This window comes from Salminus brasiliensis, chromosome 19 (genome assembly GCF_030463535.1).
Source record: "Salminus brasiliensis chromosome 19, fSalBra1.hap2, whole genome shotgun sequence".
Taxonomy (NCBI): Eukaryota; Metazoa; Chordata; class Actinopteri; order Characiformes; family Bryconidae; genus Salminus; species Salminus brasiliensis.
In genome coordinates this window covers 32,435,244-32,458,862 of record NC_132896.1, presented here as the reverse complement: position 1 = coordinate 32,458,862, position 23,619 = coordinate 32,435,244, and the positions used below count along the sequence as shown (strand labels likewise).

General features: G+C 39.5%; 1 protein-coding gene across 1 annotated transcript in view; it reads right to left on the bottom strand.

The window, feature by feature from the left end:
- Positions 1-23,619, bottom strand: part of col23a1a (collagen type XXIII alpha 1 chain a) — a 163,730-nt gene that overhangs the window by 53,372 nt on the left and 86,739 nt on the right. The window contains exon 3 of the mRNA XM_072663642.1: positions 689-733. Coding sequence (XP_072519743.1) covers positions 689-733 — 45 coding nt within the window. The remainder of the gene's footprint in view (positions 1-688; positions 734-23,619) is intronic.

Here is a 23,619-nt window from a genome sequence, read left to right as displayed (position 1 = left end):
CAGCTTCAAGTACGGCTCGGCTCGACCCGCCATCCCCTATAATCCACGGAAGACGAGTGTCCAGACTTTTTTCTGTCCTGCAACGAAGTGGTGGAACGAACTTCCCCTAAATGTCCGAACAGCAGAGTCCAACGGTCACTGTCTTCAAACCCAGACTGAAGACCCTCCTCTTCTGAGAGGACTTGGGTGAAGAGTAGAGTATTATGGTCTCCATATTGACTCTAAGATAACTAGCTGAGGTTTTTCTTGAGTAAACAGTGAATCACCTTTGCTGTAAATGTAAATGTTATAAGAAAGCCATTCAACATAAGTGGGACCCATTTTACCACTTTCCCCAATAAGAAGCCAAAAAGAAGTCAATGGGCTTCCTATTGGCTCCAATTCAGTTGTTAGATCACTACATATGTACTGTATCTCAAAAATGGCAGCAAATGACTCTTTGCTGAGTCTGGCTTATTGTCATTACAGCAGTGTGAGACCAGACAGTGACTCCACACTGACTCAGATCCTTCCAGTCACTTTCTTACTTACTGAAGTCTGATCCATGTTTAGAAATGACTCACATTAGCTAAAGCATTAAGGGCCCGTTCTGGTCCAAATACTAATATTTACTGATCGTTCAAACCCGGAGATCTGATCTGCGAGTCAAAGAGAGAGTGAAGGGAGAGTGGGACAGTGTAAGACTCACCGGGATCTCCTCTTCTGCCCATCCGACCACGCTTTCCTGGAGGACCTGCAATGAAAAGAAAACAGTAGTAATGCAGCAGCACACAGCTCATGCTGTGGTTCCGAAAATGAGCTGAAGCTTGTTCCTGGCCTAAGCCGTTTCACGCTCAGTATTTTACACTATTACACTGGGGAATTAGTCTGAAGAACACTGTGCCTGAGATAACCTGAGAAAGCAGCTGCCCAGTCCAGATTTCCTGACAGTCTGTATGAGAAACTTACACTATATGGACAAATGTTTGTGGACACCCCTTCTAATGAATGCATTCTGCTACTTTAAGTTGCACCCATTGCTTACACAGATGTGCAAATGCACACACAAACAGCTTGTCTAGTACCTGTAGAGAACTACTGCCAATAGAATAGGACTCTCCAGAGCAGATAAACATTACCCTCTTCGCACTATGCCTAATGCTATGGGCAGGCAGTGGAGTTGTGTTCTCTGGAATGATGATGATGATACTTTTGGGATGAGTTGGGGAGTTCATGCTAGTGCTCACATTTCTTAAATCTCCACTCATGCCCCCTTTAACCAAATATCCATTCATTGGCTCATTAAGATAGACTTAATTATCAAAATTACCCCATTTGCACATCCCTATACTATATCTCCATCTGCCATCGCTAGCTAACCCCCCCTAATGCCTGTCGGCGTAACAGATTAACCTGTGCTGTGTGTCTGCTTTTCCGGGACTAAATCACTTCCATCGACTGACCTCTGCAACCTCCCGCGCAGGAGTGTGAAATAGGAACCATACCTGCAGCGGCGTGCAGACGCTGCTGAGATGCTAACAAGCACACACTCCCTTCGTTTGCATGATTGTTATTGTTCTAAGCTAATCTGCTCCTGCTGCTCTGGCCTTCTCCTTTGGAAAGGGAGATGAGGGGGGCTGGGATGGTCCGGAAAAGGGAAATTTACCCTTTACTCTTTACTAAATGTCAAGATTAGCATTAGCCTAGCATTCACCCCTGCATGCAGACCTTTTCTTTTCCAGCACGTCTGACCAAAACGTGCACTCAAGTGCAGGTACTGTTACTTCAGAATAGGAATTACTGGAGTAGAAGTGAAAATAGTCATCTAAGTAGTTGCTAGAGTAAGATTAAGAAAGTATCGAGTGAAAAGACCACTAAGTAGGAAGATCATCCATAGGATGAACACATATGCAGAACATATGGAGTAGGTGATAAATCATGTTACTCAGATTTTCCCTTTGCTCTGTCTTTTAAAAGTAACTGTTCTTTAAAATGTAACAGACGAAATGTATCACATCACCACTCACCTCTATGTATGCTTAATAAAATGAAATTAAATTACAGCATGGTAATTATATATATATATATATATATATATATATATATATATATATATATATATATATATATATATATGAAAAGTTAAAAATCATTATAATCTACTGATGTAAAATGTAAATGATGATGAAAAGCATCAATCAAATTGAAATACAAATTGCTGGATATTTGAGCTTAATGTTAATAAATTAAGCTCTAAACTAGGCAATTACTGAAAATATAATATATAATATAATACTGAAATAATAGATGTAATTCTTGATTTTCTAAATTAAAAAAAGACCTTAAATCACCTACAGAGATGGATACTTGCACAGTATGATGCATAATTATAGTTCATTTGACAAATGTAGCATATTTGCAAAAAAAGGTAAGGTATGGATTGAACAACTTTTATGGCACAGAAAATGTTCTGTTTAATTTTTTGAATATGTTAAATTTTACAAATAAATAGAAATTGAGCTCTAACAATTTTGCAAAATGTAAACATGTTATGTTATTCAAATCATACATAGCATAAGACTGTATTTGAATGGATACAGAAATAGCAAGTATATAATAGAAATATCTTACAACTTCACTTTTAATGGAAGTCAAGATTTTATTCCAAGTCATTTTGGAGTATTTCTATTAGTCCGTTCATGAACTTTTGACACAATGTAAAAAACTGCCAGATTTACATTATGCCAAAAAGTGAAAATAGCAAAAATAGGTAAAGATCCAAGGTTTTGCATAACAGGGGTAATATTTAATCAAGACTCTAATGAGCAGAAGTCAATCTCTTCATTTGCTGCTGCTGTCCTCACCAATCCCAGCGCACCGCAACTCATATTTCCGATTCTCTTTTCTCGTCCTCATTCCCTCCACGCTTGACCTTTCTCTTCTGAAGGCCTCTGTCCTTTGCTTTACCCCTCCCGCTATCACAATGATGTATGTACCAGCATACATATACGATCACATAGGAACTGCCACTCTGCATACATAGTGAAAATAGTTGTGGGCGGCTCTGCTTTTGAGCTAAACTGGCTCACAGCGCTGACCGGTGTCCACTTACAACCCCCCCCCCAGACCTACAACACAGGTAAAAATATACGCCTTCCTGAGCCCCAGTCATAAACACTACTAGTCAAGGCAGCGGCTGTGGTGGTGATGGCTCAATACTGTTGGCCAACACACATTCCAGCCCGAGGCGAGTGGGAACAGAGCCACCAGAGTAATTCTCTGTGATATTTACTTCTGCTTACTAGAATTTTCATCCTGCGTTCATGTACACACATAAGTACATTCACTAAATTGCATTTTATAAGTTTAGCGCACTAATGTTAAGGTCGTTATCATTTATCAACCATACTTATGTTTTATATAAAATATAATATTCAAGCCCCAGATCACAGAGGAATAGTGAGCTGCAAAAACAGCACATTGTAAATGGCAAGTAAGACCACCTATTCGGCCTAAAGCAGGTTTTACTGTCAATTCAAGTGAGTGTTGATACTGCCATCTGGACAGCCAATCATAAAAGAGGGTGTTTATATACATTAGCCTAAAAAAAAAAAACACACAGCAACACAAAGCAATGAGGCAATGCCAGGAAGATTGCAATTATTGTGTTTTTTACATCAACCCAACTCGACATTCATGACTGAGGCATGCTAAGAAGAAGGGGAAAATCAAATTTGGTGAGAAAATCTGATTTTGGCTTGACTCTTCCTACGTGTGAACACAGCCCATGTCACCCATCAATCATTTTTTAGTGTAACTTTGATCAAAGAAATACAACAAAAAGCACTTCTGAATGGGCTTGTGTGCTTGTTCTCAAAATACTGCAGTGCATCCAACACCAAAGGCAGCATAGAGCTTTAATACAGTGGAAGAAAACATGGTAGCACACAGAAAGCTCAAATTCCAAAATATTTACTAAAGGCAAAGAAATAATAATATATCCAAGACAGAACCATTTGAATTCATATGGTATGAATTCATATTCAAATATTTGTTGTTTTGTTTTTTTCCTGGTTAAATTGTTCTTCTTGTTTATGGTTCTTTAAATGACCTTTCAAAAAGGTTCTGCAAAGCAACAAAAAGGATTCCACTAATGTTACAACCCCTTTTTAAGTACTATATAGTAGCTGTATTGCTGTTGGAATGTATTATAATGATCGAGACAGTTTGACAGTCTAAGTAGATAAAAACAGCCAAACATTAGCACTGGCAAAAATACAAGAAAAGGCAGAATCTGAATATACTGTTTTAATAAATCATATTTCAATGCTAGTCCCAGATAATAATAGTAATAACATGTTATGATACTGTGTGACTGGATATATTCATCCTACAAAGAGCTAAAGTGTGTTATTATGTTCAACCCTTAGTCCTTCAAAGCCTACAGGACGTTGGCTCTTGTAGCTGTGGCTTGAGCTGATTTAGCTCCTGCGACAGTTTGCCCAAAACAAACGACTCGCCAGACGTTCTGCCACGGAGAAGGGGTCCACTCTTCTCTTTGTTAGGCCTCTTTGCAATAATGCTATGAATGAAAACACAACATGTGATACTCTGACATCCTGAACAGAAAGCTTGTGCTATTCTCACTCCCTCTCTCTCTCTCTCTCTCTCTTGCTGAGATGAATTAAAGCACCAGGTTGGAGGGAAATTGAGTTTATAAGTCTGTTTGTGTGTGTTTCAGGTCTCTGACATATGGTTAAAGGCTTTCGTGAACTTTCTCTGAGTGGGAGCAAGATGTGCCCCACACTGTAGGAGAGCAGGAGACTCAACATTTCTCTGTTATCTAGAAAATCACAACACATTAGGTGCCTTAATGCCAAATACTTCTCCAAGCAGCATGACCTGAGGTAGGGAGTAAGCTACATGTAGAATATACACAGTGGAAGTGGAAATGAATAGTAATTTAATAACAATGAAACAGTAATTTTATATACCACTTTTCTCTACAACAGTAGATGCAGTATGAATTGTTATGGTGTGAAAAATATTATGAATTTACTTCTGTTCTTGACGGCCTCACATTTTAACTTTATTTGAACATGTGTAAAGTTTATACTGACCGTGAAACCCTTTAAATAATAAATAAATTAATTAAATAAATAAATAAAACAGACGTCTGCCTATTGCCAAAGAGTTCGTTTTGTCATCTGCCGAAGAACTGGAGGCCAGTTTCAACATTTCAAACCAGTTTGAAAGGAAACTGGTGTACAGCTTTTAAATTGGACTATCCCAACTCATTTGACCAATTATGTATTTGGTGATTACCTTTGTAGCCAAAACTATAATACATTTAATCAGGAAAGGTCATTTGAATAGTTATTTTTAACATATCATCACTTTTCCACAAAAAAATCTCCATTTTTGCCGTATTCACTTTTTGACATAATATCAAATGAGTTGCACAACTCATTTAATAACTAATCTCAAATATTGTAGAGTGTAGAGATTTTATATACAAAAAGTCTGGTAGATGTCTTGCCTTCCACTTTATGCTTGACCTATTAGCATCAGACAGAAATAATTTAATTTCACATCTGATTTCACTTCATTCGCACTACCACTGGTAGACACTACCACCTACTAGATACGTTAATTAAGCAACAATGTTAATTATGATAATTTATGAAATGCATATATTGCTGTTTTTTAGAACATGTATTCAGGTGCTTATATAGAATCACCAGCACATATTCAAACCCTGTGAAATGTGTTTGCATCAGTCCTGCTTTTAAAGTTAAGATGTTGAGAATTTCACTTGTGAACTTCAGACTTCAGCTACTATATCCCACTTCAGCATGACCGCCATGGTATGCTGGCTAACTGTTCACAAAAAGAAAGTACCAATTGTTCTGAGCAGGTTGTACTTTGTAGGTAAACTCGGAAAATTCTTGAAATGTTGAGTATAACCATGTGTCTGTGTGTGTGATGAGCGCTAAATCAGGGTGTATGGTGCTGTAAATGTGTTACTTATTTCTGAAGCTGTCTCAAACCACATCACAGACAGGATGATTACCACAATTCTAAAATTCTTCTTAGTGGTTTATAGTCTACACTCTTCTTTTTTTATTTACCCTATTTCTGTAGATATATAGTTTTAACAGTGTTTGAAACTATGGTTAATATTTATAATAGTAAGATTCACAATTTTTTCTGGAATGGATTTGATTTAAACCAAATCTTACTGATTGTATCACTCTAAAAACAGTGATAGTACATAAGATGTGGATTTCTTTAGCAACCATGAAGACAAGCACTAACGGCAACCCGAGGAGGATAGGTTGCTACCAAGGTTTCTTCCTCTCGATGGAGGTTTTCCTTGCCACTGTGGCCATTGGCTTCCTCAATAGAGACTCTAATAGGACCTGGATCTCTGTAAAGCTGCTTTGTGACAACATACATTGTGAAAAACACTACTGAAATAAATTTGTATTGAATAGAATTGAATTGAATTGAATATGCAAATCTGTCCAAGCACATATGCGTGTCGTTATTAAGTCATGTGTAAAGCGTGTGGGGCTAGAGGTTAAGAGCGCTCTTTTCCGTGATGGTGTGTTAACTCTCTTGACCCCAAGATAAACAACCCGGCCCCCCTCCCATGAGCTGCCCCACAGTGAAATGTTTCCACGTGTTTGTTGATGCTGGACGTGTTGGTGTTTGTGGGAACGGCCAGCTCCAGTGCCGCATATTGGGTGGCACTGCCGTTCCGGGGTCATTAGTATGGTCAGTGGTGAGGGAAATAAGCCGAGAGGAAATTTAACCACACACTCAGATAGATACAGCACGTCAACAGCCTTCAGGCAGTTCTACCACTTCCCCTGGAGACATATCGTATTACTCTGCCAGTCTAGTTATTACCTCCAAACATGCAACTCAAGCATGATCAAATACTCAGTGCTTTAGGTGGATGAAATATGTATATATGCATTGCCTACCTGCAAGGCAAACAATGGGGGAAATGATTAAGTAGTAAAAACTCAACCAAAAGAGTTCTTCTGGGCTGTGCAATATAGAGCAAATACTAGCACGAGGGCTGCATTGCCACATATTGCAATTGCAGTATTAGTGACTGGTCAACATACTCATAGAAGATACTGAAAATAACATTTAGGATTGACCGTGTAACGTTAGAATTAGGATCGAATGTTACATAGTCAAGCTAAGCTAAATGAGTTGTCTTGAAAATAAAATTGCCTGGATGAGGTTGAAGTTCTGGTTTCAAAGCTTAAGAATTCAACACTGGGCCCCCCTGGTTTGATGCACAGCAGATGGTGCAGACAGGTGGCAAAGTTCTAACGCTTAAAAATTTACAACATTCCTTCCACACAACAGCACTGCTAGACTTCTTTCTCCTGAAGATAACTTCCATGTTCAAACAACAGGAATGTAACACTATGAAGGTCAGGGAGGAATTCTCATCATTCATCAAAACTCTTTGGTGTCGTACTGTAAAGTCAAACTGGAGAACAGGTAAGTGTTTTAAGTGTGTCCTCGAATGGGAAACAGAACTAACTCTCTCTGTTTACCTTCTCTGAGTAAATGGCCTCTACCTGCGTCAGACCAGCTGCCACCTACCAGTCCGACCATCAGACCCCCCACCCACCACCACCCATGCCAGATCAGCGGCACACCCTCCTACCACTGCTACCTGTCTAATGACCATGTTCAAACCTAAATGGACTCTTAACTATCTGCCATTATTAGTATCACCACTATTAACTATCTACACCATGATTATTATATTATGATTATGATCAGAGCAGTTCAACAGTATAGATGGTTTGGTCAATTTTATCAATAATTTATCAATAGTTCTGATCAGAGGAGGATGGGTTGGGTCTCCCTTGTGAGTCTTGGTTCCTGCCAAGGTTTCTTCCTCCAGCTCTGAGGGAGTTTTCCTTGCCACTGTCACCGTTGGGGCTCACTGGGGGTCCTGGATCCTTCATGTTTTACACTTTTTCTTTTTTGTCTCTTTCTTTTACTAATTACTAATTATGTAAAGCTGCTTTGTGACGACAACAGTTGTAAAAATAAATTTGACTTGACTTGACTTTTTTTGGCATAGTTGAATATTGATACGTCAGTACACTGAAAGTGACAAACCACAAACCTCAACTACTGTTATTTCTCATTCAAGAACAAAACTCATGTAAGTAAAACAGAAAATGAGCCAATTCCAAAACCCTAAAACTGTTATGTAACAGTCATAGCTTTTTATAGTTACACCCCTAAAATTTACATGAACCCAGTCCACTAGCAAAAGCCTTTCAAGGCTAAAAGCAACAGGTACAACATCTATTTGTTGATCACATGGTTGGAAATATGGACTGCCATAATCAGATAATACAAACTATCTAGTATAACTGTAATGACTAGAAGAGATATGCTCTGCCATTAATTAGGACAATATTTGTGTTTGTGCGGTGCTGTAAGAACATCAAGAATGTCCTCCTCTCTCAGAAAATAGGAAAGTGCTATTACAGTTGGTGGGAAATATTTTTGACCAGTCCCAACAAGCAGGCAGATTAGCCTCTGAGAGCTGAGAATAGTGGTATATTTCCCTTTTTGGAAATTCTTTAAAACTGATATTTGAAAGGCATTTCTTCAGTGCTTCCACATGCCCAAATGTTTAGTGATTAGCAGGTGGACTACCCATAGTCCCAGCATATGAAAAAGGTTACATGAAGTTCAGTAAGCAGTTGCTTCTAAAGCACCATTGCCCCCCCCCCCCCATGCCTGCTTTGGATTGAGTTTTGATTCACTTTATTCATTTTGCCTTCACACTATATTACTGTATCACTGTTCCATATTAAACAGTGAACGTGCCTTGCTTTCCTCTGAATAAAATTACCCTGCCACAAGTATGGTGCTGTGTGGAGCCCAAAAGGCACTCTGGTTAATTCAAAGAGGCCGATGGGGGTCTCTGCAGCCCTGTGCTCAGTTGAGGGTAAGCAGATGAATGTGCAGGTGGTCCTCATTCGCTGATTACACACTCGTGCCTTGGCGTGAGGTGCAGATCCATAAAACAGGGACCAGGCATAGGGTTTGAGAGCCCAGAGGTTTGCATAAAAAGTCAACTCAGTTATGGGATAAAAACGAATTACAGGATTATTAGTTTTAGTTGGATCATTCACAGGCACAGGCATATATATATATATATATATATATATATATATATATATATATGAATATTTATAAATATCTTTACAGAAAATCTGTCATTGTCAAATGTTTGTCACTATAACGGGCCCTAGAATGGAAATCTGTATTTTGAACCTCAAACACTGCTGCTCCTCATCAGCTTATCACCAACATCCCTGCTAGTTATGAGAATATCTGGCAAACCAGCCACTCAGAGCAGAGCTTATCATTATCAAGTGCTCTATAAAAGGACAATAATCCAAGACCATATAACAGGCAGGAAAATAGGTTTGTTAAACAGCATCTAAACAACAATTTAAAATATGTAATAAATGCATTATTTGCATTATTATTATTATTTTTTTTTTTTAACAGGAGACCCAGATGGTTTAAACAGAACCTTATTACTACCCATTAACAGCAAATCCAAGAAGCTCTTAGGGCAGGAAATCTTTTACCAGATTTTTGGATAAACCAACATGAAAATTGCTGTAACACAAGAGAGTGTTTTAGTTTTCATATATGTGCAAATTTTTGGTCTTACCATGTCTAGATGAAACAGCATTTTGAGGGAAGATACCATTCTCTATACACTTTGACCTCAGTGTTTTCTTTTACTGTTATGCCTTTCATTGGAAAAACATGCTGCGTCCAGTAGGCTTTATGATGTTTTTAATTTTCCTAACAGATGCTTGGACTTGTACAAGAAACGAGAATCAATCTCAAGCAAGTCTGGCATTTTTTATACACATCATCCTCCAAGCACACATAAACCATGCACACCCGTGTCTTATAGAATCCAGGCACTGAGACTGACAGGGCTTCCTGTTCTGGGTGACCTTGCTGAACGCATTAACACTTCCATGTTATGGAAGTTGCGAAGCACTGCCAGATCATGAGCCTCTCTGCATTTCAGACACTCCATTGCGCTGCCAAATACAGTCAGACAGAAACAAGTGTTGATCATTTACACCCTAAATACTATAATCCACTAATCCAAGGGAAGCTGAAGCCAGACGTTGAAGCTGAGAGAAAGAAAGAGGCGGCGGAAGCTGACAGTTGCAGTGGTAGTGCGGTCGCTCAGTGGTGTGGACTTATCTTTAGCACCTGTGTTATTTGCCAGTGTCAGTTTGCTGGACCTGATTTCTTTTCCAATAGGTCAGAGGCTTTGTCCATTCAGAGTTTACGTCCACAGGAATCTTCATAAAGGTACTGTGTGGCTCTCATGAAGAGAATCTGCATGACCTCATTCAAGCAAAACAGTCCAGCATTACAGTACATCAATACAAAGCCACACCTATTCTGGAACCACGTTTGTAAATAAATGATTAGGCATATTTACACAGTGGTTTTAGCTCCTGGGATTGAGTTTTAGGAACCTTTTAAAAGTTCTTACTTCAGCTGATCTACTACTTGGTTGAAGCTTGCCTTTCAAAGTCACTGACTTCAAAGAACCTTCTAGCATTTTTAGGAACAAATTCTTGTGGATCCCAGCACATGAAACAAAAGGGTACAACCAAGGATTGGAAAATGGAAAATTGGACCAAAAATATTTGTATTCACAGGAATAGGCTATTGAACAGAGCTTATTATTGAACAGAGCTGAATTTTAAAAGGTAACTCCACTCCAGGATGTTACCAGGAAAGTAATCAAATATCAAAGTAATCAAATGTTTTTGCCATGTTTTCTCACTACCTCCCACATATACTTTCATTTGCATTTCAAATAGTCCATCATAGTGTGTTTGTAGCTTTCCAAAAGGTAGTTATACCTTCAATAACTTTAGAAGGGGTTTGCCTAGTTTTTAAACTGAAAAATCTAAGTCAATTAATGTGGCACCACTGTTAAAGGCAAGCAGGAATATTTACAATGGATGGTTAAATTGTTCATTCACAGAACAAAACAAGTAAAAACACTACAGGACAAGATCTTCGCTCTTAACCTCTTCCAGAAGTTCACATTGTTGGTCAACTTTTGCTGGAATACTGAAATGACTTGTGGATCTTTGTGGGCCTTGTTCAGAAATTGATTGTAAATGTTCTGGAATTCAGTAAAAACAGACTTACAACCCATTTATTTCTGGGTTGATACCCTAGAGAAAGTCAAAGTAAAACATAACTATCAGATATCATAACCATACCAAGTTACCAGCCTTTAATAGCAACATTAACAACAACAGTTTCATGTGGTGGAAATCAGAAGACTCAGATAAAGAAACGTGAAACAGTAAGTTTGCACTTTTACATGAACAAAGTCCTTCACAAGCGATCAGATCCTGCAACAGCTTTTTTTCAGTACATATCAATTTCACACTGGTCAAAACATGTCGATTTCGGACATCGCTGTCATTCCCATTAATCACCACAGAGCAGGATATTTGACCATGCTTTGTGGTTAGAAATACACAGCGGGAAAATACATTCATACAGCGTTGGTATGATTTAGTGGCCAAAAAGGCTGACTAGAAGCATTTCACATCATATTCACTCTGGACCCTAAAAGAGAGCAGGCTAATAAATCTCTCAGTAACCGTTTTAAAGTGAAAACAGTCGGGAGCGAAACAAAGGCTTCACTTTTGGGCCCACACCTGTGCCAAGAACTAGTCACTCAACGGCGAATTCCCTTTGCTTTCATTCCAAACAAAATTCCGCAGACAAAATAAGATACTTTCCATGTGTCAACTAATACGCTGGCGTTAAGAACCGGCGGGAGTGACGTGTAAGACACACATAGCCTTTATGCGCAATTATTTTCCAATTAAATTGAATGACATACAGTGGCGGCTATGTTTTATAGGCTGCTGAGTGTATTTCTATGGCAGGAAAAATGCAGCCTGGCAGAAACAGTGGTTGAGGAGAGAGGAAAGATGGAGGATTGATTCCATTGACTCTGAGACATACAAAGCAGGCTGAGGACCTACAGTCACAACTGAAGTGTCAAGCCAGAGCAGTCAGACGGACAGATTCGACATGCAGGCTCTATTAAATTCAAGACAATGTTTGTCGGCTGGCTGGCTTAGGGTGGCATTTTTGCATTGTTTCAGAGTGGGGGTATTTTTTAAGCATCAGCCTGGTTGGCTTACCACAGGAAGTTTTTGTTTTTAGTTGCAAATTACATCAGAACAAACACAACTAGGCTTCTAAGAGCAAACTCCACAACCACACAAAAGCCTTAGAAAATCCTGCTGATATCATGTGCCCTAAAGAGGTAAATTATGTGCCCTAAATCAAAATACTTGAACGGTTCAAGGAAGAGCTCAACTCACAGAATAATTTATTTCTCTGACAAATAAAAGAGTTTGATGTAGTATTATATTCACTCCCAGCCCTCATGTGGTCCACATTTGAATGCTAGGCTGCAAAAACCCCTTATTTTAAACATTACCAGCCAACACATTTACATATATTTACCTTATCCGCCCAGTTTAGCCCCACCTCTTTACACTGATGTCATAAGAACTGTTGTAAAAAAGGTATTATACAGAGCAGCCAATCAGAGCAGATCTTACATACACTATATGTCCACATTTTTGTGGACACCCCTTCTAACGAATCCATTGAGCGTCAGAATACTAATTCAGAAAACCTTAGAAAACAAATAATATTTATTTTTCTTCATGTTACTGCAGTTCAAAGTATATCGCTGCAATCCAATGAAACACATGTATCTCCATTTCTCAGTTTTCCCTATGGCTCAAACCACGTAGCTGATCTGTATATGTAAATAATGTAATTCTGGATGAATAGACCAATAGAAATGCTCCAAATGATTTGGAATAAACTCATATTTTACATTGATGTCCATTACAAAGTTAAGGACATTTTCGCCTTCTCCTGTAATGTCACTGTTTTGGAGATACATGTTTTTCATTGGACAGCGACAATATGCAGTAGGTAGAAACGGTTGTCCGGCCTGCTGCTGATAGAAGACTGACTGCTACCTGCCCCAGACTAGTTACCTACCCACCATTCCTATACACTATGTGTATGTCCAAATGTTTGTGGACACCCCTTCTAATGAATGCATTCAGCTACTTTAAGTGGCACCCATTGCTGATACACACACACACAGATTATCTAGTCCCTGTAGAGAAGTAGTGCCAATAGAATAGGACTCTCTGGAGCAGATAAGCATGATCTAGAGGTGCATTAAGCCCCCCAGCATTGAGCTGTGGAGCAGTGGAACTTGACATATTCTCTGGGATGATGGACAGAGCTCAATCCCATACTGTTGGGATGAGCTGAGGAGTTTAGGTGGTTAGGTGGATTGATGATTATCCAACATCCTGACCTCACTAACACTCTTATCACTGAATGCAATTAAATCCTCACAGCAATGCTCTCCTCCAAAGTCTAGTAGAAAGTCTTCTTCCCTGGACAGTAGAGACAGTTACTCCAACAGAAGCAGGATATCCTTTTTAATAGTCTTAATTTAGGAAGAACCAATGAATGAGCAGGTGTCCAAATACTTACATTACATATATTGTATGTTTAGATATAGCACTCAAAGGCACTATGAAAAAAACAACAACAGGATATAGAGAGGTTAGAAACTGGTCATGAAAAATGAATTATGGCTTCTAAAGCCACACAAATGTTAAAAGTGGACCTCAGGGAAAAAAAGAAATACCAGAACAATATGTGCCCCTTAACTGTAGGATATTGACCATTTAACTACATTACAGTTAAATGTGTTCCAGTGGTTTCGTTTCCTACTGTAAGGATCTGCTTACACAAAATCACTAACATCTATTCCACTGCCTCATTTACACACAACAATGTCATCATGTATTATGACTTGTGTGTTTTATATAACCCCTGGCAAAAGGACTGGCCTGACAGCCTTTTACATGTTTTGAATATCAGAAAACCTTACAATAATATTTACTTTTCAGAACATAATTTTAAGCATGTTTATTACTGCAGTTCAAAGTATATCGCTGCAATCCAATGAAACACATGTTTCTCCATTTTTAGTTTTCCCCATGGCTCAAACCAGTAGCTGATCTGTATATGGAAATAGTTTTGGGTGAATAGACCAATGGAAATGCTCCAAATGACTTGGAATAAACTCATACATACAAAGGACAGTTTTGCCTTCCCCATGTAAAGAGACAATTTTGGAGATACATGTTTTTCATTGGACAGAGACGATATGCAATAGGCCGCAACAGTTGTCTGGCCTGCTACTACCTGCCCTAGACGATTTACCTACCCACAATTCTTGGCACCTGCTACACTCCACACCTTTAACCACAACTACATCTCTATGCTATCCTAATGTACCAACACTTGGATATATGATGGGACTGATTAGGCATTATTATTACCATATCAGTACACCCCTGCATTACAATGGGCTTATTTGGTGTTAGGGTATCTTTATACCTTTTATCAATAATTTATAAGTGCTTTTGACCAGAGGAGGATGGGTCCCCCCTTGTGAGTCTTGATACCTCCCGACGTTTCTTCCTCCAGCTTTGAGGGAGTTTAAAGGAAGTTCTCACCACTGTTGGTTTTGGTTAGCTCGCGTAAAGCTACATGCTTTGCAACAACATCAGGTCATGAAAAGAGTCTGTACTAATAACTTTGACTTGACTTGACTATTGATACTGTATACCGGTGGTAGCGCGAATGAACTGAAATCTGCCGTGGAAAAACGTTCAGTCTAAAGGCTTTTGCTGACTAATATGACACAGACAATCAAATACTGTAGTATTCAAATGACTTCTTATAAAGTATAAATTCCTTTAAGAGAGAATGAACCGTCTGCATTAATCTCCCTCTATCTGACTGCTTTCCACATGTAACCCCTTTTCCTACTTCAATAGAAAACGCTTAGGGCTACAAATGCTTTGTGGCAAGCTTAATTTTATCCTCTCTGAAGACGTCCAAGCAGTGCCTTCCTCTGCCTGCTCTGGACCATGCTCATGTAAACACTGCACTCACGAGAGGACACACACACACACAAACACACACACACACTCACACACACCAACATTTATAGAAGCATTACAAGTATGTTTTACTATGTTTTTCTTTTTTTGTACTTTTGAGACAAAGTGATTGTAAAAGCATTTGAAATGTTCTGGTATTGCTGAAATGTTTTCATCCAGCTTTCCTCTTTCATGAGGAAGACAAAACACAAAAGCCCTGGATCAGCACTTCAGATATTCATTTTGGGGGATTTTAGGGATTGCTTGCATTTTTCTGATAAATGGGAAACGACAACAGGCTGTATTGATAAAACACGTCAACATATTTAATTTAATGTTAAAAGCCAATAAAGCCATAATAATACACTTGTTCATTTCTAATTGAGGATCCAGCAGGTTTTAGAGTTTTATGCAGTGTTACCACACCATCACACCCAAAAGAAATTCCACATTAAAAGTGTCTGCAAATGCATTTCCAGGTAAGAAGCTGGAATTTAAAGCTAAATTTTTTTATCTAATGTTTTTAGAAATCACATTCTCATCGGTATTTGGATTGAACATTATGGCAAAGATCAGTTGAGATGCAGTTGAGATTAATTTCACTTCCTTGACAATGGTTTCAAACCACATTCAAGCTGAACTCAATATCAATCATTTTGCAGTAACCTGGCTAAAAAAAAAAAAAAACAGATATACACCATAAACCAGATAACAGCCATAATATTAAAGCCTCCTGCCAAATATTGTGTAGGTCCCCTCATGCCTCCAAAAGACCATTGAGGCCTCTAAAACAGTCCAGTGGTATCTGGCACCAAGACGTTATCAGCAGATCCCTTAAGTCCTGTAAGTTTTGAGGTGGGGCCTCCATGAGCATTTGTGAGACTTCAGTGCCAATGACCCAGTTGTCCTTCCTTGAAGCACTTTTGGTAGGTACTGACCACTGCATACCAGGAACACCCCACAAGACCTGCCTGATGTTTTGGAGATGTTCTGACCCAGTCATCTAGAACATCACAATTTGGTTCTTCATGTCAAAGTGTCCCAGATTCTTACGCTTTGTCTATTTTCACTTTAACTGTTTACTTGCTGCCTAATATATCTGCCTAATGTATAATTTTATATATGTTATAACAATTTTTTTTAGAATGAAAACAAAATCCTAAATTCGAGCTCATTAGCATATGTATTTATATATAATGTGTGTGACAATAAACATTCCTGACTCCACTAAGTCTAGCTCATTTCAGTTCTGTTCCCTGCGGTCGGAAACGTTCTGCTTCCCTAATGCCTTCCAGTGATGTTCTCTCTGTCTTTACTGGGAACAGACCAGTCAACCATGCTCACTGTTATAACTGTGCATTTACAATTAGCCACGGTGATCTGTTCCTGAGTGTTGGTAACTGTTCCAGGGTTGCACTGTAATTGCTGGGTGGAGGGTCAGGAGGCCAGTCCAAACACTGTAGCGTAAGGTACTGTACCTCTCCCATCATGAGCGTGAGAATCTGTCATGCGATGTTGAGAGGATGGCACGGAACAGTGCTCTATCGGTCATGTTTAAGAGGTGCTACAGCTGACACATGAGGCAGGCTCTTCAGCATGCAGGTAAGAGAAGCACAAAGATGGTAAAGGTCAGACAGCATGTTTCCCACACAGTCATAAATCTGAAGTGTGCCAGAAGCCTGTAAAGGTTTTGTGAGATGTAGGTTTGTCTTGTCTAAATACAACTATTGTGAATTTAAACTATACAGAAGGCCTCTGACCAGAGGCCACGACAGTTCTGACTGTAAAATAACAGGTTGTAAAACTCACCTCATCTCAAAACTTCATCTGAACATTTCCTAACATTACTACATATACCTCAAATGTACCCCAAGACATTTGTAATATTTGCGAAGATATTCCGTACATTTTTTATTGCTTCCAGTTGACCTTCCTTGCAGCACTTTTGGTAGGTACTGACCACCACTGCATACCAGGAACACTCCACAAGACCTGCCTGATGTTCTGGAGATGTTCTGACCCAGTTGTCTAGAACATCACAGATTGGTTCTTGTCAAAGTGTCTCAGATTCTTACGCTTGTCCATTTTCCCTTTTTACCGTCAAGAACTGACTGTTTACTTGCTGCCTAATATATCCAATCCTTGACATGTCATTTAATGTCATGGATAATTGGGATCATTTTATATATGTTATAATGTTTTTTGTTTTATTTTCTATAATAAAAACAAAATTGTAAATTCAAGCTCATTAACTCCTGTCCCCTAGTGGTACTGTTTTGCCAAATAAACAACTACAACCGGTCTGCCATGTACTGGAAGAAGAATTGATAGAACAGTGTCACTACATCTACATTCATGTGCTTTTCTAGAGCTTCTAAAACTGAACTGAACTGAACAGAAACAGTTAGAATTTCACATTCTGCTATGGTTATGTTTAGGGTTCAGGTCGAGATTAGGTAGAGTTAAAGTAGGTTACGTTTTGTCGGAATATTCTCTGTTTAATTTAGATTTTTTATTGCCTGTGTTGCGTCAGCACTTCATGCATATGTACGAGAGTTAGATCTATGTTTACTACACGTTGTACAGATCCTGAAATGATCTTTTAATCACAAATGTACAAATTCCTCAGGCTGTATTTTTTATATTGTCACAATGAACATAATTAATTTCTGACCTCAGATGCAGTCAATTAGTCGAGACATGTTTAGTATCTTATGTGTGCTTTTTTTAGTTTAGAACGGGAGATGCTAGGCTAATATTGCTAACAAACACTGGATGTAGACTATCACCAAATTCACCATGGTAAATAAATACCTAAATCTTAATTTATATGCATCTACCAAAATACTATATAACAAGATTTATTTTAAGAAGCAGTATAGTTCTCCTTTAAACTGGACTTAAAAAAAGTGCGTCCAGTTACTTTCCCACTGGCTCTCCCACTGTTCAGTCCCGTGGAGAGGTTTATTCTTGTGTTAATGACTAAACTAAGTCCAAACATGTTCTAGACTATGTTGGATTGTCTGCTTCAAACAAACGAGTCCGAGTGCAGTGTTAGCATCCTTAGGCTAGCATCTCCCATCATAAACTAAAGAAGCAAACTTCAGATACTAAACATGTGTAAACTTGGCTAATCAACTGCATTTGGGCTCAGTGATTAATTGTGTGAATTTGATTTCCTGCCAAACTATTTCTTTAAATATGTTCAAAGTGCTGACGCTGGAATGTACACCAGCAAGGGGTCTGTATGTAGAGACGACAAAGTCAGCCAGAGCTGTGGTTCAGCTATGAATCAACAACTTCAGAGCTCCTTCATTCTGACTTATTGTTAATGTTGTCATCATCGCCATCGCCATCCTCATCGTCATCCTTTTTCCATTTGAACATCGCACTTAGACATGTGTTTCAATGTTCTCTTGCATCCAAGCCTTATTATGGAATATCAATCTTTCACAAATACATAAATCAATATAAAACAGAGGAGGGATTCAAAACAGACTGACCTGTAATGGAGATTTAACAATAAGAGCATGTACACCCTGCATTTGTTCTTTTATCCCAGTCACTGGGGCAAAACCCCTTCCAATACATGGTGGTGTTAAGATAATACTCCCATTTCTAAATGGATAAAGGTGCTTCATATGGTTTTTTGAGCAAAGCCAGAGAAGAACCATTGTTGGTTCCATAAAGAACCATGTTTGTAATGAATCTTCACTTCTTTACCAAAATATAGATTCTTCACACTCTTCTTTATGGACCCACAAATAGTTCTTCTATGGTATCCCTCATGTTTACACTGTTTGGTGCGTCTTCTGAAAAATAGGGATGGTGCTGGACAGCGGGGTTGCAGTTTACTGGTGGATTTCTCATGTTCCAAGCTCCATCATGCTCTTTTGCTACTTTTGCACCCAAATGCCCCCTTGGTGATCAACAAAGTCCATCTATGCCTCTATCTCAATCCAAGTTCCTGGTCGTCCGGTCTTCCGTGTTCTGTGTTGTAGACTGTGTAATCACAATCAGGTGAGTAAGACGTGGAGCTGATGATTATGTCTGTGAATGTGGCTTAGTTTAGCTCAGGGCATGAGGAGTACAGTATGAGTGGTTTTGTATGAACCCAGGGTTGTGTTACTTACACAAGTGACCCCCAGCTTCCCCGGGGGAGCAGCTGCTCTACCTCCTCACCCGAGATTTAAATGGTGCCCCTCCGTGTCCCCCTCTGTCTGACAACTGCGGAGTTGAAAGCAAAAGGCTTGCTGTGTTTAATTAAGTTATTTGCTTTCCATAGGCCAGGCCAAAGGAAGCTCCCCTACTGCTGCTTCCTATCAACATGGTGGCCAGAGCGTTGTATAGGTCCCATGTCACACGCACAAGGGACCGGGAGAGATGTGTGTTTGTGTGTGTGTGTGTGTGTGTGTGTGTTTGTGAGTGTGTATTGATGATGGAAGACGAACTGCAGAGAGGTATACAGTTCAGGAGAACGTTTGTTACACAAAATGGGATGCACCAGCTTTGGTCCCATTGGAAACTGGAGAACACACAACCCTGGTCTCCAACCTTCCTCCTGGAGAGCTACCTTTCTGCAGGTTTCAACTCTAACCCGAATCGAACGCACCTCCTTTAGCCAATCAAGAACTTCTGAAGGCAGTAATTAGTTGGGTCTGGTGGAATGGACTAGGGTTAGATCTAAAGTTCTTTGAAGGTAGCTCTCCAGGAGCTGGTTTGGAGACCACTGGCATAGAACATCTGAAAAGTCAGGTTCTATCACCCCTTCGTCTCCTTGTTTGACTAAAAATAACACCCACCACATGTAAAGCATTTTCACTGGAGATGCAAGGAGATATTGTCCAGCAAGGAAATGTTCTCCAGCAAGAAGACATTCTCGAGGCAGGCTGAGAACATATGAATGGCTTACATGCTCTCATAGTACAGAAATGGGCAGAATCAGTATTAGACGTCTTGTCCAAAGGACTCTTATTGGTGTTTCATGGTGTTCTTGTCTGGCAATCCAACCTCGGTCTGCTGCATTGAGGACAGTAGTGTTCCTCACTACTCTACACCTCATACGACGGCATAAAGGCTGAATGTATTTTACATGAGGTTACAGTTAGTCCTAACCACCAAACTGGGGTAGAACATCTAAAGAGTTGAGTTCCATCACTACTTTTCCTCATTCAGCTAAAAACACCCACCACATGTAAAACATTAGAGATGCGAGGAGATGTTATCCAGCAAGAAGAATTTCTATAGGCAGCTTATTATAGTATTTGACAGACCCTTTTCTTGAGAATGATGTCCATATTTCTGTCATGTTGCAGAGGTGGGCAAAGGTAGCGTTGGAGAGGACAGTGGTGTTCCTCACTACGCTACACCTCATATGATCGCATACAGGCTGGATGCATCTCTTAAGATGTTAACCGTTAGTCCTAACCACCAAAACCCCTAGTCTAGTCTTGCGAACAGCAAACCTGAGCTTCTTCGTGGCTACGAGCCTCGAGCACTGAGACCAAGCTGCTGTTGTTCTTGCTGACATATTCATGACTTTGGAACATCTGCCAAGATTTCTTGAGCTTTAAGTGGCCAAGGCACAACGTCTTTCTGCTTCTCCACTACAACCTAAGCAGTGTGTGTATACACACCATAACGCACAGTATATTATTAAAGGCAGTTGAGAGTTTAGGTTTCCAATGATCTGTCTTCTGAAGCCTGAGTGCTCCAGGCAAAGGTTCGAGATGATCCAGACAGAGTGTCCAGACTGCAGTTACTCTGCAGACCAAAGCGTCCCCTGAGACGGGACAGGAGTCCTGTGTGTCAGTCTATAGTTTCACTAGTATTTTTTTCACAGGTCAGTCCACTGGCCTGAGCTAATTATGACCTGAAGGCTCTGTCCAAGTTGGATAAACAAGACAAGCTGCAAATACTTATGCTAAAGACTCATTCAATCATGTCAATAATTATAATCACATTATTAATACGTTAAGCAATGCTTTGAAGTCTGGATGTTTTGAGTCTAATTAGAGAAGGTAGGTAAGGGGAGATTCTGATGAATGTATGAGAAACATTAGCACAGCAACGAGCCTAACAGTAGTAATACCATCACACACACTCACCTCAAACCATAAAGACCTGTTGAGTAATCTCCAATACATTCACATTTATGGAATTAGGCTGTTATCCATATTTAAATCATGTTACCCAGGTAGGAGAATGTAGCATTAGGGATATTACCCAAGAATTGTTAATAGTATAGCATGGTGGGCTTGGCCAGTCAGGGAATTGACCAAAGAACTGACCAAGAAGAGGCCTGTATGACCACTGACGCTTGTTAAAATAACCGTTTATAAGTGGTAACGTAGGTTTACGCTATATGTCCAAATGTTTGTGGACACCCCATCTAATGAATATGTTCAGCTGTTTTAAGTTGAACACATTGCTGTGCAAACAGATGTGCAAATGCACATACACACACACAGCTTGTCTAGTACCTGTACTACCAATAGCATAGGACTCTCTGGTGCAGATAAATATGAACCTATTGGCACCATCCTAATGTCAGACGTGGGCTAGAGGGGTATAAAGCCCCCCAGCATTGATTGAACTGTGGAGCAGTGGAAGAACTGTGGAGCTCCATTCAGTACTTTTGGGATGAGTTTGGATGATGAGGTGGAGTGGTGATCCTCATCCAACATCCTAACCTCACTAACTCTCTTTTCACTTAATGCAATCAAATCCTCACAGCAATGTTCCTCCAAAATCTAGTAAAAAGCCTTCTTCCCTGGACAGTAGAGACAGTTACTCCAACAAAAGCAGGGGTTTCCCCAAGACTTGTCCATCTAGTGCTTATTAGGCGTCATTAAAGGCTTATGCAGGCATGCAGTTTGCCCTTTACTTAAGTGAATAAGGTATTTCACATGGCTAAAACCACATGATCAGACATCCTTAAGGCTGAATTCTGTCCTTATTTCTGCTCATTTTAATAGATAACATCTTTGACACTACTGAACAACTCAGCATGGTTTGAAGAACTGTGCCCAATTTCACATTGTGAGGTAGCTTCTGAGAGTAGTTCCACGACAGTGCATATAAACTACCCACTGTAAACACTAGATTACTACACAGTAAAAGTTCTAATACAAGCCGAAGCGCTATAAATTAGAATATATTGTTACAGACAAACTATCCTATAAAAATATATGATATACCTAAAGGGACAAGCACTTAATCTGCCTTAAAGCCTGCCTGTTTTCTATTTCACATTCCGCCACAGAGAAAATGTGCATAGTTGTGATTCCAGAGTCAGGCCTGTTTGACTGTTGTATGTGAACATGCCATGTTACCCTTCCAGATGTTTATTAGTGCTGTAGAATATACTGTGAAGCATAAGCCGTACCCCACAATCCCTGGCACAGGTTTCCCAGCTCACGCACGATCAAGACATGCATGTGGGACTATTTATAACCTAGAAGTTAAGAAATTACTAAGTTTATTATAGATTTACTATATATTTTACATATAACACTTGGAAGCACTATTCAAATGTCTGAAATTAAAATTCCAATAAATCAAATCCCATTTAGTTGCAGAATACAAAAGACATATTAGAAATGTTAGGATTGATAAACAGAGCTGTAAATGTTGTAGAAATGACTGAGAAAATTCTGTATAACATCAAGAATCATCAAGTTTTAACAAAATTAATATACAAAATGCTGCAAATGCTGTAAATCTCAAGTCAGTCAACATTTTCAAATTCTTCAAATGTCTTCATTTGCTAATTGCAGCCACAAGGTTCTATTTTAACTTAATCAGTCAAACCTCTGGAGCTGAATTTTGTGGTGAGGATGCCGAGAAGGTTTCTTTCTGATGGCTTTTCCATGAAGGTCATATTTGTGCAGGTGTCGCTGCACAGTAGAACAGTGCCACCTTTTGCAGTCCAACAGGGGTTTTCATTTGCCTTTTTAGCAATCCTGCAAGGAGTTCTCAGCTTCAGGATCATCACTCATGCTCCTCTCATAAAACCAGGGAGAACAGCATTGTTGTTGTTGCTACTCTGGGCTCTGCACGTTGCTAACTGCACTATGTAACTTTGGAGAAGCGTGAAGAAAAACACTCACGAGGGCTGTGTAACACTACCCATGTCTTATTTGTGTGAAATCCAGTAATAGTATTCTCCCCCCTCAGTCCTTGAGTCCGTCACCTTCTTTACCTTCGGCTCTGTGTCCCTCAGCTTGTCCAGGAAAAAGCGTGTCCTTTACTGGTGGTTTATAGTGTTAGTTATACGTCTCGATTGTAGGAGGAGCCCAGGAGCAAGACATGCCAGTTGTCCATAGTGCAGCTTTAACAGGACCTCCAGAATTCCTATATTTTAGTGTTCGGAGAGTTAAGCAGTTGCTCAAAAGAACTCCTGGCTGCTCACTTCCTTAAGTTAAGCAACCAAGTTTAAGTTGAATGTACTAAAGGTACTAATCACCGTACTTTAGAACATCGTAAATACATGCAGGTCTTGTCT